The sequence below is a fragment of the Elephantulus edwardii genome, unplaced genomic scaffold, assembly GCF_000299155.1.
Source record: "Elephantulus edwardii isolate Elephantulus edwardi_28Jun2011 unplaced genomic scaffold, EleEdw1.0 scaffold00077, whole genome shotgun sequence".
In the NCBI taxonomy this organism is placed as follows: domain Eukaryota; kingdom Metazoa; phylum Chordata; class Mammalia; order Macroscelidea; family Macroscelididae; genus Elephantulus; species Elephantulus edwardii.
The window spans coordinates 14109445-14125275 of record NW_006399827.1 but is presented as its reverse complement, the minus strand read 5'-3'; the positions used below and the strand labels follow the sequence as shown (position 1 = coordinate 14125275).

Below are 15831 nucleotides of genomic sequence, written 5' to 3'. Positions count from 1 at the left end.
CCTCAGACATACAGGGGACAGGTCACTCTGTCAGTGAGGATCTAATTAGAGACCCTTTTCTGTTGTCTTAGGTGTATCCAAATCTTGGTTCCACTCTCCCTCCTCCACTTACCATCCCCACTGTGTCCATTTCCCTCCTGCCTTTCTCACCTTCCTCCGTTGTCTTTCTCCCCTGATTCACAGATCACCCCCTTCCTGCCCTTCTCCTTGTGACAACCCAGTCAGCCTCCCAGGTCCACACAAACACGCCATCCTGGGTCAGAGGTGAGATTGCCATAGCAATTTGGAATGCAGGGGGAGTTTCTCCAGTAAAGAATGTTTCAGGGTCATTTATCACACAGCCATATACCCCCAGAAAGGGGGCTAGAGCTGGCCCCTAAGGCCTGCATACCTCAGAACATTCCTGAAGCAGTTTGATAGCGAATCTGACTCAGAGGGCAGAGGGTATTAAGACAGCAGCGTTTTCCTGGAAGGAGTTGAGGGGACTGCAGGGGCCAGACTTCCGAGGCTTAACTGGACAAGGTCCAGCTCTCTGGAGATGGCCCTACCTGAGTCTGGACGTTGGAGCCAGTCCAAGTCCCCATCTCTCTGTCCCACCCTCAGCCTGTCTTCTTGCCAGTGGAAAACCCAGCCCCCAACCCTTAGCCCACATCGACATCGGGGCTCAACCTCCTCTAATGAGCTGGGAAATGGAAACCAAATGCCGGACGTAGACCAGCACCACTGGGCTAGGGGATCCTGGCAGGTTGCCCTCTTCTCCCTGTTCTAGGCCACAGTGTGGGGGAACGGCATTTCATGCAAAGGCAGGGGAGAATGGTCCAAAACTTCAGTTCTTAAGTTCATCCAGGTGTGACGGTCCCATCAGAACAAAAGAAGTTGCTTCTCCTCCCTCCCATGTCTACCCCTGTGGGAGTGAAATTGACCATTCAAAAATATTAGAGGCCAGAGCAGAAAGGCCTAGATACAAGCTGGTCCAGCAATTATCTGTCTGGAGCCAAGTCTTTCCTGGGGTGAATCTACTGGAGACACCTCCAGGGCAGTCCACGTCTTCTGACCTGGAAGAGGGTGTCCGCATGGACATAGAGCTGCTTGTAGTTCCTTCTGTTTTGACCTTAAGATCCTGGGCTCTGTGATCACTGAGGGCAAATGGCAAGGGTGTGGTCTGTTTCTGGGGGACATGGAGTTCCTCTCCCAAGAGCACATGTCCTCTATTCTCTGCTGCTCTCCAGCTTCACACACTCGTGCAAGTGAGGTCCACCCATTCTCCATGGAGAGGGAAACCGGTACTCGTTGAAATGTCTGATTCTCTCCTCACATCACACCGCACACATAGAGGAATGAACCCTCCAGAGCACACTCACGTAGATGCCACCAAAGATACGGCTCATCCACAGGCATCCAGACTAACATATCACACCTAGCAGCGTGCATGCTCTGCAAATGCCACACTCGTTCACATTTCGGTTCAGAACTGGTTCCAGCACGTTAACAACAACAACTTTGCCACACACACTCCGCACATAATGTGTTTGTTAGATGTTTGAGTGTGTGTGTGGTAAAGTGGCATGTGAAATATGAAGAAGGAGCACCTGGATATACACAGAGGCACATGGAAGGTAAAGGACCTCCTATTGCCAACTCCACATAGAGAACAGGGCCTGGGGGCCTGGGAACAGAGCGACTCAAACTATTTCCACTGCCTTTGGCTTGGGGACCTAGAACTTAATCTTAAGCCTGCACTCAGCTCCCGCCCCAAACAAGTGCCTTGGCCCGGAGCCCAGAAGGAGGGCTTCATGAAGCCAGCACCCTCAGGCTGAGGGAACAACCCTCAGAGCCACTTTGTTCTTTATCTCCCACCTCTGGCAGCAGCTGCTGTGCCTCACAGAGACCAGATGGCTGCAGGATGCTGTCGCTCCAGAACTGGAGAAACGGAGAGTGAGGCCTTCGATTCAAGATGCAGACAGCACAGGTGCCAGTGAAACGGAGAAGTCTGCAAGTGCCTCTGGAGCTGGAGAGGGGGGCCGAGAGGAAGGAGGTGGCCAAGAATCCAGGAACCGCTGGGCAAGAATGGGCTCCCCAGAGGGCAACACACAAGATGTACAGTCTCCAGGCTTCTGGGACTTCCAGGAAAGGGACCCCCATTCAAGAGACTCAATATCCCCCAACTTGTCATAGAGGTGGGGGTGACTTCTAGATTTGCTAGGAATTCAGTCCTATTATATGGACACAAATCTTGAGATGAAATTGGGCTGGCACTGACAGCGAGCCCAACACAACAAAATTCAGGGTGCCCCCCACTCCCAACCCCTTAGAATAAAAATATCAACACAAACCGCCACCCCAGGCAGGAATCTAAGGTAGTCAGAGCTATGGAATGTGCTGGAGAGCTTATCACTTTCCCCCAACACCAGGCAATGCCTGCCCATACACACAAAGTTAGCAAATCAAATCCAGATACAAAGCCAACTTTCGGCAGTCCTTTTACAGCTGGTCGCGGGACCAGCTCTCACCTCTCCCATATGCCCCCTTTCCTCCCATTGTCTGCCCACCAGGGGTTTGAGGGCAGACAGCATAGATGCAGGCAATGGGGTGCTCCCTCGGAGGAAGTAGGCTGCCCAGGAAGAGTGGGTCTGCGGGCCCACTGCAGCCCTTTGACCAAGCAGAGCAGCTCGACAGACCACAGTGCGTACCTTCTCAGCTCTGTGCCTCCTCTCCACCTCTGGGAGATGTCTGTCTCTTTTTGTTTTGTTTGCTTGTGTTTTGGTTTCCTTTTGAACACTTGATTGCGGTTTGGGTGAACGTTTACCTAGCAGATTGATTTCCCATTCAACAATGGATCCACGGTTTCTTTCCTGACTTGGCTTGCAATACTTTTAGTGTAACAGCACTCTTCCTACTTCCTCCCTGAGTTCCTCATCTCCACCCACCCATCTTTCCTGACCTGCCTTTCTTCTACACTTTGTTGTCAGCAAATGATGTGCGTTGCTTGATTGATTGTTCTGAAGAGACATTTCCTCACAGGTGTTACTGTTCACTATTTAGGCCTCTCTGTCGTTTGGTTAGAGAACCTGCATGACCTAGTCCATAGGCAGTTGTGCTACTAACCCAGAAGCTGTGCCTTTCCGGTGGTTTGAATCCACCAGCAGGTCTGAAAGAGAAAGATGGGCCATTTACAGCCTCCAGAAAACCCGCTAGAGGGTCACTTATGAGTTGGCTCTGACTTGAGGGTAATGAGAATGAGTGAATGATTTGGTTGAAAGGTGATCTCCACGAGTGGGTTCAGTTCTAGGTTTCAAGAATGTCTAAGGGCTATCATCTTGGAGTTCTACCAGTCTTAATTGGACAAGTGAGTCTGGTCCTTTCTTGTGATTGTGAGGGTGTTGTGTTTTGGTTGGTGTTTTTGTGGTATTTTGGGGTTTTCCTACATTTTTCTACCACTTTGTCCAGGACGTTCTGTTGTGACACTAATCAAAGCCGTCAGTAAAGGTAGCTTGGCACCATCTAGTTCTTCTTCAGCTAACAGAGGCTGTGGTGTGAGTGAGCCAGTCCTTTGCACTTATAGTTATTCTTGCCTCTTAATTATAAATAAATTGACAAAACGCAATTGTCTTAACATTTTTTTTGTTTTGTTAAAAAAAAAAAGAGAGAGAAAGAAAAGACATCATTTCCAATTGGAAAATCCCTATGTTTCTTTCCATCCAATCAAGCCAGAAAATGCCCAAAGGGCAGGGAGACCGGGGAGGAAGGTGCGCAGGGCACAGGTGCAGGAGGGAGGCACAGCCTCAGGTGCCACAGGTAATGACCTCATCACTGTGACCACAAGTGGGGTAGGGAGCAGGACCCCAAGTACCTCAATCCCCAACTCTGTGGGGCTTCTACTCCATCAGGCATATGCAGATGACCTCATTCTTCCCTCCAGCCCTACCTGGTCAAAACTATGAGCCCCCAGCCCCCCAGCCCTCTGTCCCACAGGTCTTCTTCTGGTCCTCTTCCCTCATCTTCCCCAGAGTCTCAGCTATCAGGCAGCTAAGCAGATGGCACATCGCCCTGACCCTAAGGTAGGCTTAGCCCTGCAGGTCCTTCCACCTGGAGGGATCTGAGGAAGAAGAAACGTGGAGCCTTAGCTTTGAGAGGGAGTCTGGATCTTGTGACCACTGACCCATCTACCACCTCTACAGACACTATCCTCTGACTGAACTGAGAAGAGTATTAACAGTCAAGAAATATATCTACTCTTCTCTCCTAACTCTAGGAATAAGAATTTCATCCCACAGGTCTGCACTCCCCTTATAGGAGCATCCCTCTCTTATCAAAATCAGAGGAAATCAGAATAAGAACCCTCAGGACTGAAAACTAGAGCTGACATATAGTATAAGATAATAAATGTTTTCAGATTGCTGGTTGGCTGGCTAATTGAATGAATGAATGACCAATTTGGAAACACAACAGGGCTCCTCATTGTCACTCTCAGACTTCTCAGGCTGCTTAAACCCAAAGAGGACACCCTCTGGCTCTGGCTCACCCCAAGGGCACACTCAAGCCCATGAACACACACATCCACACATACATAAACCCTAAAGAAAAATGTCTGGGCTAGAGGCAGAACCAAGACTCAGACCCAGGTTCTGGATCAGCTCTGCAGCCCCCAGGGGACAGGGGTAACAAGGGGCACTGAGCTCCCTGCCTGCAGGCAGGGCTCACTTGCGGAAACTATCAGCCAACTGGTGGCAATCCAGCTCCCCCTTTGGCTCCAGGCCCCCCGGAAGTTTCACTCCTGTCTTCCGGTCCACACACCAGCATTTGCCGCGCTGCCCATCCAGAGCTGGGTGGCACTGCCAAGACAAAGGTATTATGGGTCAGTTCCCAGGTAGGAAAAGAGAGATCTCAAGTAGCCTTCCCCAATCCCAGTTCAGCTCCCAAGACAGTTGCTCTAAAATGACCTCTGAAGGCCAAGTCTTCCTGACCATGTGTCTCTGGAGCTTGCTGGAGAAAAGACAACTTGGCCAAGAAGGAAAAGTCCAGAGGGTTTCTGGGAAAAGAGCCCTGAGAAAGTTCTGCAGCCCAGCTAGGCAGAAGCATAGATCCATGGGATTTAAGGGTACATCTGCATCTGAAAGCCTAGGGTTTAGGTTGGAGCTATTTCAAGACTGTGTTCTGACTAGGTTTGGAACTTTAAGAATGGAATTATTGTTGAAAGTAGGATCCAAATGAAAGTTAGGATCAGGATATGTCTTACAGTTGAACTAGGAATTATGACTAAAACTGGAGTGTGGTATAGGATGTAGATTAGAAAAGGAATTAGGGTAAAGACTGAGGTCAAGGTCAAAACAACTGATCCTGTTGGACTAATGTTTGAATTTGGATTAGATAGAAGAGTGAGAAAAAGTAAATCTCGGAATCAAAATGAGAGTTGGTACAAAGGTTGAGTCAAGGGTCAAATTGGTCTAGGAATTGAGTTAAGTGTCAGAAATTTCACTGAAATAAAAATTGAAACAAGGATAAATTGGAGTTGAGACAGAAGTTAGAGATAGGCTCATCACTGGTTTAGGGGAGTCCTCTCTGTTCCTCCATTCTTTGCACAACATCTTCTACCCTCCTCTCCTGCTATCAGGAGACATAAAGTCCTGGAGGCAGCCTTTGTCCTTCTAGCTCCCCCAATGTTAATTCAGGTTGTAGATTTGTCTGTAAGGCATGAAAGGTACACTGTGTGGGTCTCTGGCCATGAGGATCTAGCAGAGGATATCTGGCCCAGGGTTCCCCAGGCCATATTCTGAATGAAACACCTGCACACAATGTTTTGAGATCGTGTCCTTCAAGTGACCCCATTCTCCCCAGTGGTCTAAGGGTAAGGACTTGATACTGACTCCATTGGATCCAATTTTGAAGGGCCAGAACTAGGGTTTGAGCTTGCCAACCCTGCTGAACATCTTGGCCTCCTGGGAATGTGGCGGGGCCCAGAGTACTGAGTGTACCAATAAATATGGACATTGCTGCCTTCATGTTCTCTCCATGCTCTCGCTTCTTCCTCTGTATCCACCCAAAGTTCCTGTCTCCAGCTCTTGGATCTGATTTCACCTCCATCTTTACTGTGCCCTAAGCAATTTTTCTGCTCAGTCTGGAGAAAGGGTCAGGTCAAGCTTCCTTCCTGGTTTCTCATGATTTAGTCCCTGTATTTCCAGACATTCAGTGGCTATGGAGAATTACTCATAGGAACTGAGTAGAATGAGTGTTGGGAGAAGAAATTGGCAGATGTGTTGAGATCTAAACTGCAGACCGTGAGTCCAGGCAGAGGTAGTGGAAATAGCACTAGATGGGAAGGCAGGATAATCAGGTTTAGTCTTAAGTCACCACTAACTCACTCCATGACTTTGGGCCCAAATTTACCTCTTATTTGGGGCTCAGTATCCACTAAAATGAGATAGGCAAAGGGAAGGGATGTTCTGAGGCTCAGGAAGGACTTGAAGATGTTTGAATTGTGGAGGCTTCCTTTCCCTAAGATCTCCATCTTGGACCACTCTGTAGATTAGCTAGGAATGACCCTGTAGCTGGGCCAGCAGGAAAGTAAGACCCACCTGCTTGGGGTGGAAGTTGCCATTTCGGTCGCAGTTGGGGATGGGGATGATGTAGAGGTCCTCATGGGTGCGGCTCTGCGAAGCGGCCAGCCGCTCCAGGGCCCGGTGCAACTCACTCTGGCAGGAACCCTGGGGCTTGGAGAGAAGATAAAACTATTCAGCAGCGGGGAGAGAGGTGGAAAGACCAAACCTGAGAGTCAGAGCTAAACTAGAAGCAAGAAGTGACAGGACCATGTGCTGAAAGATCATGAGAAACCCAGTGGAAGAGGGTGAGGAAAGTGTGCTTTCTAAGCTGGAGGGTTAGACAAAATGATACTTTTCATAACTATAAGATCCCAGATGTAGACGCCTCAGGGAACGCTGTAGCGCAGTCCTCAAGGAGTTGTGTGGCCAAGCCATAGGACACAACTATCTCGTGGCTCAAATCCACCAGGGCTCTATGGGAGAAAGATGGGTAGTCTCCTCTCTCTGCAATTTACAGCATCAGAAACCCAGTGGAAGGTCACTATGAGTTGCAACCAATGCAACGAGGATGAGAAACAAGCTCAGTCCTTCAGAAGGGACATTCATCAGATGTGGGGGAAAGTTCCCTAGGTCTCCCTGCTATGGCTACCAGTTACCCTCTAGTTCCTGAGCTTGTCTGGAGTGAGAGACTCAAGAAAAGGGCCAAGTAATACCAGAGGGATCAAGGCAAGTGTGGTTTCTCAACCGGCACTGAACTATTGCAATACTTAACAACTGGCTCAGCAGTACTGATGAATATAACTAATGAGCAGGAAAGAAATGAAGGCTCTCCTTGGGCCCAGAAGATACATACAATATGCATCTCACACACGGTAGGCATCCAAAGAATGTCTACTGACTGAAGTATCTGGATCTGGTGAGGTTCAGGGGAGTATGCAGGTGTGTGTGAGCGCAGCAGCCTGTGGCCATGCACACTAGGGCTCAGAGGTCCTCACCACGGGCCGGACGTCTTCCCGGGCAGGCCCGATAACTTTCATCTTGCCTCCATTGGTGTTCCGGTCTCGCAACTTGGCAAAGTGCTTCTGTAGGCACCTGCGGTCATGGGCACTGCAAGGGCTGAAGCTGTTGTTGGGATGGTCACCCTCATCCTTGTCTGTGGTAAGGTCGAACAGGGAAAGGTCAGTAGGAGGGAAGGGTCAAGCACTATATCAACATCAAGGCCCCATTATCTTGGGAAGCTTACACCCTAGCACTGGAGAAGAGTGGAGGCCACTGAGGGAAGGTGATGAGAGCAACCCCCATCTCCCAACTTTCTTGGATCCCTTCAGGAGAACGTTCCTCTTGAAGTTCTTGACTTGTCCCTGACTCCACCCAGTCCATCCCTCAGATGAGTCACCAGCTGCAGCTGCCCAGATGGCAAGAGGGTCCCCTGGGTCCTTTACGGAGGTCTAAGGCAGGAAGTTGGCTCCTGATCTCCTCCCTCCTCCATGCAGCTCCTCCCACCACCACCCCTCTCTCAGCCTGCCTCTCCTTCACTGCTCTTCTCAGCATCTGGCTGAGCCAGTCAGGGGATCCCCTACAACTGTGGGCTCTGTTGACCCTCTTCCAAATGACCAGAATCAGAGTTTTCATGGTGACGTGAGATCTGTCCCAGAGGCTCTCCCTATTGGCTGGAAGGAAGAGCACAAGTGGGAGAGGATGTTTCCACTGGTCTATGAAAGTGTATCGCTTCCACCTCCCCCCCAGGTCTCCCCTCCACAGACCTTAGACCCCACTCAAAGTCCTTATCGGTTGTTCAGAGGTAGGAGGCAGGAGGTGGCGGTGGTGAGGATGGACCCTCACCCTCCTCCCTGGGATCTCCGGAAGGCCATCTGACATTCTAAAAAGAACTAAATCATCTAGGAGTCTCAATGGTAACTGTAGCTCCTCCCTCCAGGAAGCCACAACTGAAATACAGGGCTGAGCTAGGGCAAAAGGCTGGAACACCTCTCTGCAGCTCAGAGCCACCTCTGAAATGCTCTGTCTCGGCAACTCGCTCCAGCCTGAATGCAAAGCCCCTGCCAGCTTTCCAGATGTTGGCAGCCAGACAGGAGGCTACATCTGGTTTGCGTCAGGATTTTTTTCCTGAGGAGTTAGCAGGTTCCTCCAAGCATGGCAGCAGTCCCAGAGCCGCCTCTGGGTCAAATGGTATTTTTCCGCCTAGCCAAAACTGGAGGGGGGTTGGGGGGGGTACTTCTCTTTTTATTCTCTAAATGTCAGGGGTATGGAGGAAGTATGTGGGTAAAGAGAAATGAGGCAAGGAGAACTCTAGACCTTCAGAGAGTCTTTGTCAAGATTCCACATCACAGGTTATTTATAAACTTGAGTCACCACAATTGGGAAGAAAGTTTTGTCACAAGTAAAGGGCTGGCTTAGAACGAAGGATCAGAAGGAAGGAACAAATGGAGCAGACAGATGTAAGCATTCCTTCTGGACATGCAGCTCCTCTGAAAGGACAGTCCACAGATGACATCAAATTCCTGAGGGTCATCCAAGGAGAAGGCAAGTTAATGAGATCTCTTAGCTGAGATGGGTGACAAGAAAAGGGGCAGATGACCTTCCCAAGTTCAAGACTGACCCGAGAGGACAATAAGAAGATGGAGAAAGATCTCAGATTCCAGCTCTTCCCTGGAGACCCTTCCAAAAGGCATTTCAAGTCAAAAAGACTCCCCCACTCTCCTGATTTGCATAAAACTAGGAAGCTTGTGGGTCAGGACAGCATTTCTGGGGTTTAGGCTAGCGTTGAGGAAGGGAGAGAAAGGGGAAATGGAACAGCACAGGTTGAGCCAAGAAGTGAACACAGGCTCCACCTGAGTTACCTGGGAGGGTTGGAGGAGACTAAGAAGCCTGTTTGCCATAGTCCAGCAACTCACTCTATGGGGACATTCTTTGAACGTGGAGAGGTTTGCTTTGGCTTTTTTGGCTGTGTCTGGTTTTGTTTTCTATTAATGACCAAAAAGGCACAGTGATAAATTTGCACTCTTGACAAATGGGCAGAATGTTTTTTGGTTCAAGAAGTAAGGAAGAAGGGGAGCTCTGGTGGCCTAGTGGCAAGGAGCTGCAACTACAATCCCAGAGGCGCATGGTTCGAATCCACCAGATGCTCTGCCGGGTAAGGAGGGACAATCTCCTCCTGTACCAGTCAGATCTGATTTGACGGTACACGCACACAAAAATAATAAAATACAAATAAAAAAAAAAGAAGTAAGGAAGAGCGTCCTTGCAGACAGGGATGCCTCAGGAGGTAGACAGTTGCCCTTACAGAGGTGGAGAATCCAAAGGGGAGCCAGGTCTCAAGAATATAAAATCATCTGGACTAGGAAGCTCACCTACAACTCTACTTCCTAACGGTGCCAACCTGAGTGCTTCAGGGACTAGTCATGGATAGTTGAGATATTCATCCCCTAAGTTAGTTTCTACTTGTCAGCTGCTACCAAGTTGGGCACCAATTCATGAGACCCCCCATGCATGACGAGATCAAGCTACTGGGGTCTGCAGGATTCACATGGCCTGGTTTTTAGAAGTAGAGTATGAAATCTTTGTTTCTAACCTGTTTTAGAGGATACCACTAAAGAGGAAACCTGGGCAGTGTGGACGTAGCAGGAGCCTGGAAGCACAGTTTATGCTCTCATTAGTATAATATATACACATCTACCCCATTCTCCCAGTTGCATAGAAGCTATTCCAACTCCTGATGACTTTATGTGTGTCAGATTCGAACCTGCTCCAGAGGGTTTTCTTGCAAAGAGTAAGCAAGCAGCTTGTCTGACCACCCCCTTTATTTCTCTACAGTCAGGTCTCTTTATTCCTAGTTCCTAAGCTTAGAGTAGAACACAGTAGTTTGAGAGAGAAGACTCCTTCTTTACTCTCAGGAGGACGCATTTACAGAGGAAGTTTATTTATACCAGCACAGTCAGACAGGCTGAGTCTCAAGAGTCACAAACATATACAGATAATCGCGTGTCCAAACACACACTCACCCACATGTGCACACCCTGTGACCTCAGGCGAGCGACCCTGGGTGGACTTACAGACCTACGATAGGATTTTGCAGTTCCCGCTGCTCCCTGACTTATTGATTCTTCCATTTAATCTGCAACTTTTCTTTGTCCAGCCTTGTTTAACTGGCAGACTGAGGACCTGCCCCAGGATCCACCTGTAGCCATTGGATTAGAGACAGTGAGGATCGTGGTCACTTGAAATCATTAACCTTCACAGTTCAAAAGCTGGTTAAAAGCTTGCTGTCGCCGTGCTCAATTCCAACTCAAGACAACTTTGTGTATCAGAGTGCAACCATGCACCAGAGGCTTGCGTTTAATGCTCATGCAGGTAGTGTGTGTCCTCTCAGATTTAATGCTGCTCACCCAGGTAGTAAGTGCCCCCTGGAAAACCTTAATCTCTCAAGCCTCTGAACAGGAGTTGGAGTGGGGCCTGACACCTTGAAAAGTCCAATTTCTAAAAGGTTTGCTGGGGGAGTAGTGTTCACAAGGTAGACCAGGTCATTTCCAGGGGACCCCTGCTTGGAGCTAGGCCAACAGACAGTCAGCCATTGGGAAACACTGATCTCTACTCAAATAGCAAGGGGGGGAAAGAGCCCAAAGAGAGTAGATGTTTCATAACGTTAGTACCATTTTTGAAAAATTCCTGGTTAGAAAAGGAAGATTTCCTCTTTCCTGCTGCCTACTTTCACCTCATGATTCCTCTTTAACCACAGTCCTTGCTCCCCAGAAAACTCACAAGGTTAGAGTGAGAGTTGGATAGGTCTAGCTACTCAGTCACAGCCTGGAAGGTCACCCACTTGCCTAGCAAGAAAGGAAAGGCCTTTTCCTTTTTCCCTGAACTCTGACTAGAGAAGCCAAGACATGCTAAATGGGAGGCCCAAGGGGTGTCGCTGTTCACTGAAATGCCATCTTGCTGACCTTAGACTAAGAAGTCACATAAGAAAAAAACAGGCCTGTCTTTCCTATGGTTACAGCCAAGAAGCACCAAAGTTCATCCACCTCTCTCAGCTCCTCTTAATGCCCCACCATCCTCATCACTGCTCTCTTTCACTGAGTTTTTACTCTATGCCAGACACACAACCCTGAAGGCCAAGTCCTATAATCATCCCATTTTACAGATGAAGAAAGACCCTGCACTGCAATCCTGAAGGCATACGGTTTGAGGCCACCAGCTGAATAGGCAATTTCCTCCCATGCGATTAAATGTCTCTGAAAACTCGCCAGAGGGTCAGCTATGGGTGGGTTCCGACTCGATGGTACACAACAACAAACTGAAGTGGAATGGATGGAGAAGGAGGTCAAACTAATCTCTGCAGTCTGTCTTTAAGGGGGGAGGGAAATCCTTATTTTTAGGCATCAGCAATCCGAACTTTGCTGCCAAAACTAAAGAAAAAACGTCAAGCAGCCATGCTCCTCCTTTCCCCTTCCCCCAAGGCGCAACATTTCTGGGAAGGCTTTGTTCCCATGACACGACTGGATTCCCAGTATTGAAATAAGGGGAGATAATATTTGCTGCATTGACTAAAAATTAACCCAGCCTGTATGCTATCTAACCCTGTCCTGGAGGGACCCAGACAGACCACAGTTAAGGAGCTCCTCAGTCTAAGCACTGTATCCACTCCCCCTGCCCCAGCTAGATCCCACGAGTTGAGGGTCAGCACCACTGATACAACATTTGTGGAATTCTGACACACAATTTCCATCCCCCCCTCGCCTCTGGTGTCCTCAGCTGTGTTAATCCACAACCTGGCTGTCTGGCTCAGGATGCTGGGGACAGAAGGACCAGTGGAGGAGGGTGTGATCTGGAGAATAAATGGAGAAATCTGACCCCAGGGTCAAACAGGAGGTCAGGCCATAGTACATCAACAGAGGAGACATGCCAAGTGGCCACCTTACCCCAAACCACCTGCTGAAGCTCAGCTCCAAGAAGATAAGGTAAGGGAAAAAAGAACCTGACACCCTTACCAAACCATTCCTCGGGCAGGAGGGCCTAAGCCTTGGCCCGAGGAGGGGCAGTGGCCTATATCAACAATGGAAGGCTAGACAGGTTGGTAGACAGGGCAAAATTCTAGCCATCTTGCCTCAGAAAAGATCTTGCAAGGTTGCCGCACAGCTCTAGGGGGCGCCCTTTGCATGATGCAATGTAACAGAGTCTATTCCTGCAATAACTACATGAGAGGGCATGGGCAGAGAAGGTCAGGTAGACCCTTCCAGATTTTCATGCTTCCCCGTCCAGCCCTGCATGGGTGGAAGACAAGGCAACGAGGGAAGGGAAGGCTTGTTAGAGACCTTTGCTCTGTAATCCAAAGAAGAGCTAAAAACACCCTATTCTTAGGTGTCTATATTGTCCACAGGGCAACAACAAACTGCGGGTGCCATGCACTCCAAACACCCCAGAAATCAAATTTTCCTCCACTACAGGATAGGGTACACCTATCTAGTCAGATAAGAAAGGGTACCCTCTAGGACTCTTCTGACCCATTTAAAGTTGGTAAGAGAGGGTGAGGCTACCAGCCACCTTTATCTGGTGCCAGATCTCATTGGTCAGTGGAGAATGGAGATACAAATGTAAAGTGGTCCATTATACCAAATGAACTTGGTCCTCACTCCCAGCGTGGTCTGGTATCAGTGACCCTCCACTGCCACTAGTTCTGCTCCAGGATAACTGTTTACTCTCCTCTAGAGACCCCCACTTTCAAACGTGCTGCATACCAGGCTGGCATTTCTTCTAGAATGTTTTCTGCTGACCCAACTTCTCCCTGCCCAGGGGCAGGAAGGGTAAAGAGGGCAGAGAGGCCTGAGGCCTAGACTCCTGGGGTCCACCTCCTTCCTGTTTTCCCTGCATCCTTCAACTAACAAGCTGCAGAGGATTGAGGAAGTAAAGCGGTCTGGGACGCAGGGCAGGAAGCTCGGGCCAGAGTCCCAGCATCCGGACTGCAACAATGGAAGCTTCAAGCACCAGGAAAAGAGACAGACGGAGGCACGGAGAGAGCAAACCAGAGCCAGTGGTAATAAGAAACAGAGGTGGAGATATAGAAGGGAAATCAACAAGAGAGCCTCCCAAAAGTGCCAGAGAAAGAGAAAAAGAACAATGGCGGAGACACAGAGAGAGTAAAGTGACAGAAGTAGAGTGACAGAAAAAGAAACACGGAATAAAATCATGTTAAGAGAAATAAAAAATTAGTAGATTATATTGTGGGAAAGAGACCTCAAAATTACTATTAATCAAACTAGAGGTTATAAAACAACTCAAGAAAGAACCAAAGAATAAGAAAAAAAGAAGAAATAAAGAGGAAGATGATAAAGAGAAACTAAGAGACCCTGGGAAATGAGAAAAGAAAGTCTCATAATGAAACCAGGGCAAAGGGTCTTCTAAGTAGGTGTTTATGGTTTGGTTTCGGTTTTTTTACTTTTATTGGTTTGCATATAATCATATACATCATGTTTTGTACATATACTTTGTGTTTTATACTTTCATATACATTGTGTTTATACAATTACCATTGCTCTATGCTCTAAGGTTTTGCTCCTTTGCTCTCTTTCTCTCTCACACACACTCTTTCCCCTTCTCTTTCTATCTTAATCTCCCTCCATCTCCCCTTTCTGCTATTCCATGTCCGTACTAGTTTCCTATACTTCTGAGCTGGGAGCCAGGACTGGTTTGTCCTTTGCCACCTTGAACGGCACCTGCAAAGAGAAAGGGGGGGGGGGGTACCCGTGCACCAGCGCAGGCAGAGACCCCTGTCTTCTCACTAACTTTCAAATAGTTAGCTGAGCTGCCATAAAGCTTTGGGATAGGGCAATTCTGAGGTACCTCTAATATGCACAGCCCACTCTACCCCACTCCAATGTCAAAAGCTGGCCCATAACTCCTCAGGCCCCTGAGGTTTCACTCACAGTGGGGGTGAGGGGAAGTCCCTGAACTGGGAAGGCTGTCACCCTGTCACCCTCAAGACCACTGACCTGCATGCGGTTGGCTGGACCAGGTCACTGAATTTGCCACTCTGGCACCAGCAGCCAGGCCTAGCTCTTCTCAAATAAGCATTCCTGGTAGATATGAGATGAAAGGAGGGGGCAGAGTTTTCTCTGAGGGTGGCAACAGGCTGCTGAGGACTCAGCACTAGTTTCCTCGGCTGAGCCTGCCCCATGCTACTCTGGCCCTTCACACGTACTTGGCTTCAGCGTCTTAAAGGGCCTTCCGGGCCAGCTAGAACAGAGAAAAGGCTGCAGGAAGGAAGGCAGCCTCGATTGGGCATGGGTGGGGCGGGATTGGGGGTGCCCTTACCGGAGGGCTGCAGGCTTTCCTGGATGGCCTCGATCTCCGCCAGCTCCATGCACACGCCTTGCCCGTGCATCAGCGTGTGCAGGGGCTTCTCCACCCCTCGGGGCGGGTAGCAGCGCAGGCCCGTGCCGCAGCGGGCGGTGTACACCCCGCAGGGCATTCCCTTGCCCAGGGCGCAAGTGGCGCAACAGCCGCAGCCGGGCTCCCGCACCAGCTCCTCGCAGCCCACGGGGGGGCGGCAGCGCGCCAGCTTCTCCTCGGTGCAGGGCGGGCAGTGGATGGCTTCGTCGCCCTGGCTCGGGCCGGGCCCGGCGGCCAGCAGCAGCGCGGCCACGAGGCAGAGGGGCAGCATGGCCGGGCGAGGACGGGGCGCGGCGGGGAATGTGGGCGCGCGGGCTGGCGGCAAAGGGGTACACAGCGGCAGCGCCTGGCGCACCTGGAGGACCGGACCCGGAGGCGCGGGGAGACGGGGCGGCCCTGCCGGCGGACGGGAACGGAGCTCGGGAAGTTAGCAAGCGGCCCGGAGGATAGCGAGCCTGGCCGCCGAGGAGCTGCGCTGCATCCTCGGCCCGGCCCAGGCGGGAGCGGCAGGGGGGCAAGGGACTGAGCGACTGCCCGAGACTGGCTCCCCCGGACTTTATACCGGCCCCTGGCCACACCCCCAGCGCCTTCCCAGAGGTGGGGAGCCCGGGAGGGCGAGGGGGAGAGGGAAAGGGGGAGGGGGCGCTGTCCTGAGTCCCAGGCGCCGCCGCTGCAGCCACTACAACATCTCAAAGTCCCTCCTGCCAGAGCGAGCAGCGCAGTTTAAAAGCCTTGTTAGGCGCCAAGATCCGGCCCGGAGGGAGGGAAGGCAGACGGGGGACGCAAAAGCGCTGCTTTGGGGCTCCCCTCCCTTGGAGGATTCCTCCCCAGCTTCCCAACACTTCCCGCTGTCCCCACACTAAAAATGAGAGGACCTAGTCGTGACTCTCGG

General features: G+C 50.3%; 1 protein-coding gene across 1 annotated transcript; it reads right to left on the bottom strand.

Annotated features, from left to right (window-relative positions):
* Positions 1 to 4697: 4697 nt before the first annotated feature.
* IGFBP4 (insulin-like growth factor binding protein 4) lies at positions 4698 to 15497 on the bottom strand. Its single transcript, XM_006889419.1, has 4 exons — positions 14862 to 15497; positions 7532 to 7689; positions 6573 to 6707; positions 4698 to 4832 (listed from the first exon to the last, which is right to left on the bottom strand). The coding sequence occupies exons 1-4, from the start codon at positions 15208 to 15210 to the stop codon at positions 4698 to 4700; spliced, it is 777 nt and encodes a 258-aa protein (XP_006889481.1). The 5' UTR covers positions 15211 to 15497.
* Positions 15498 to 15831: the final 334 nt, after the last annotated feature.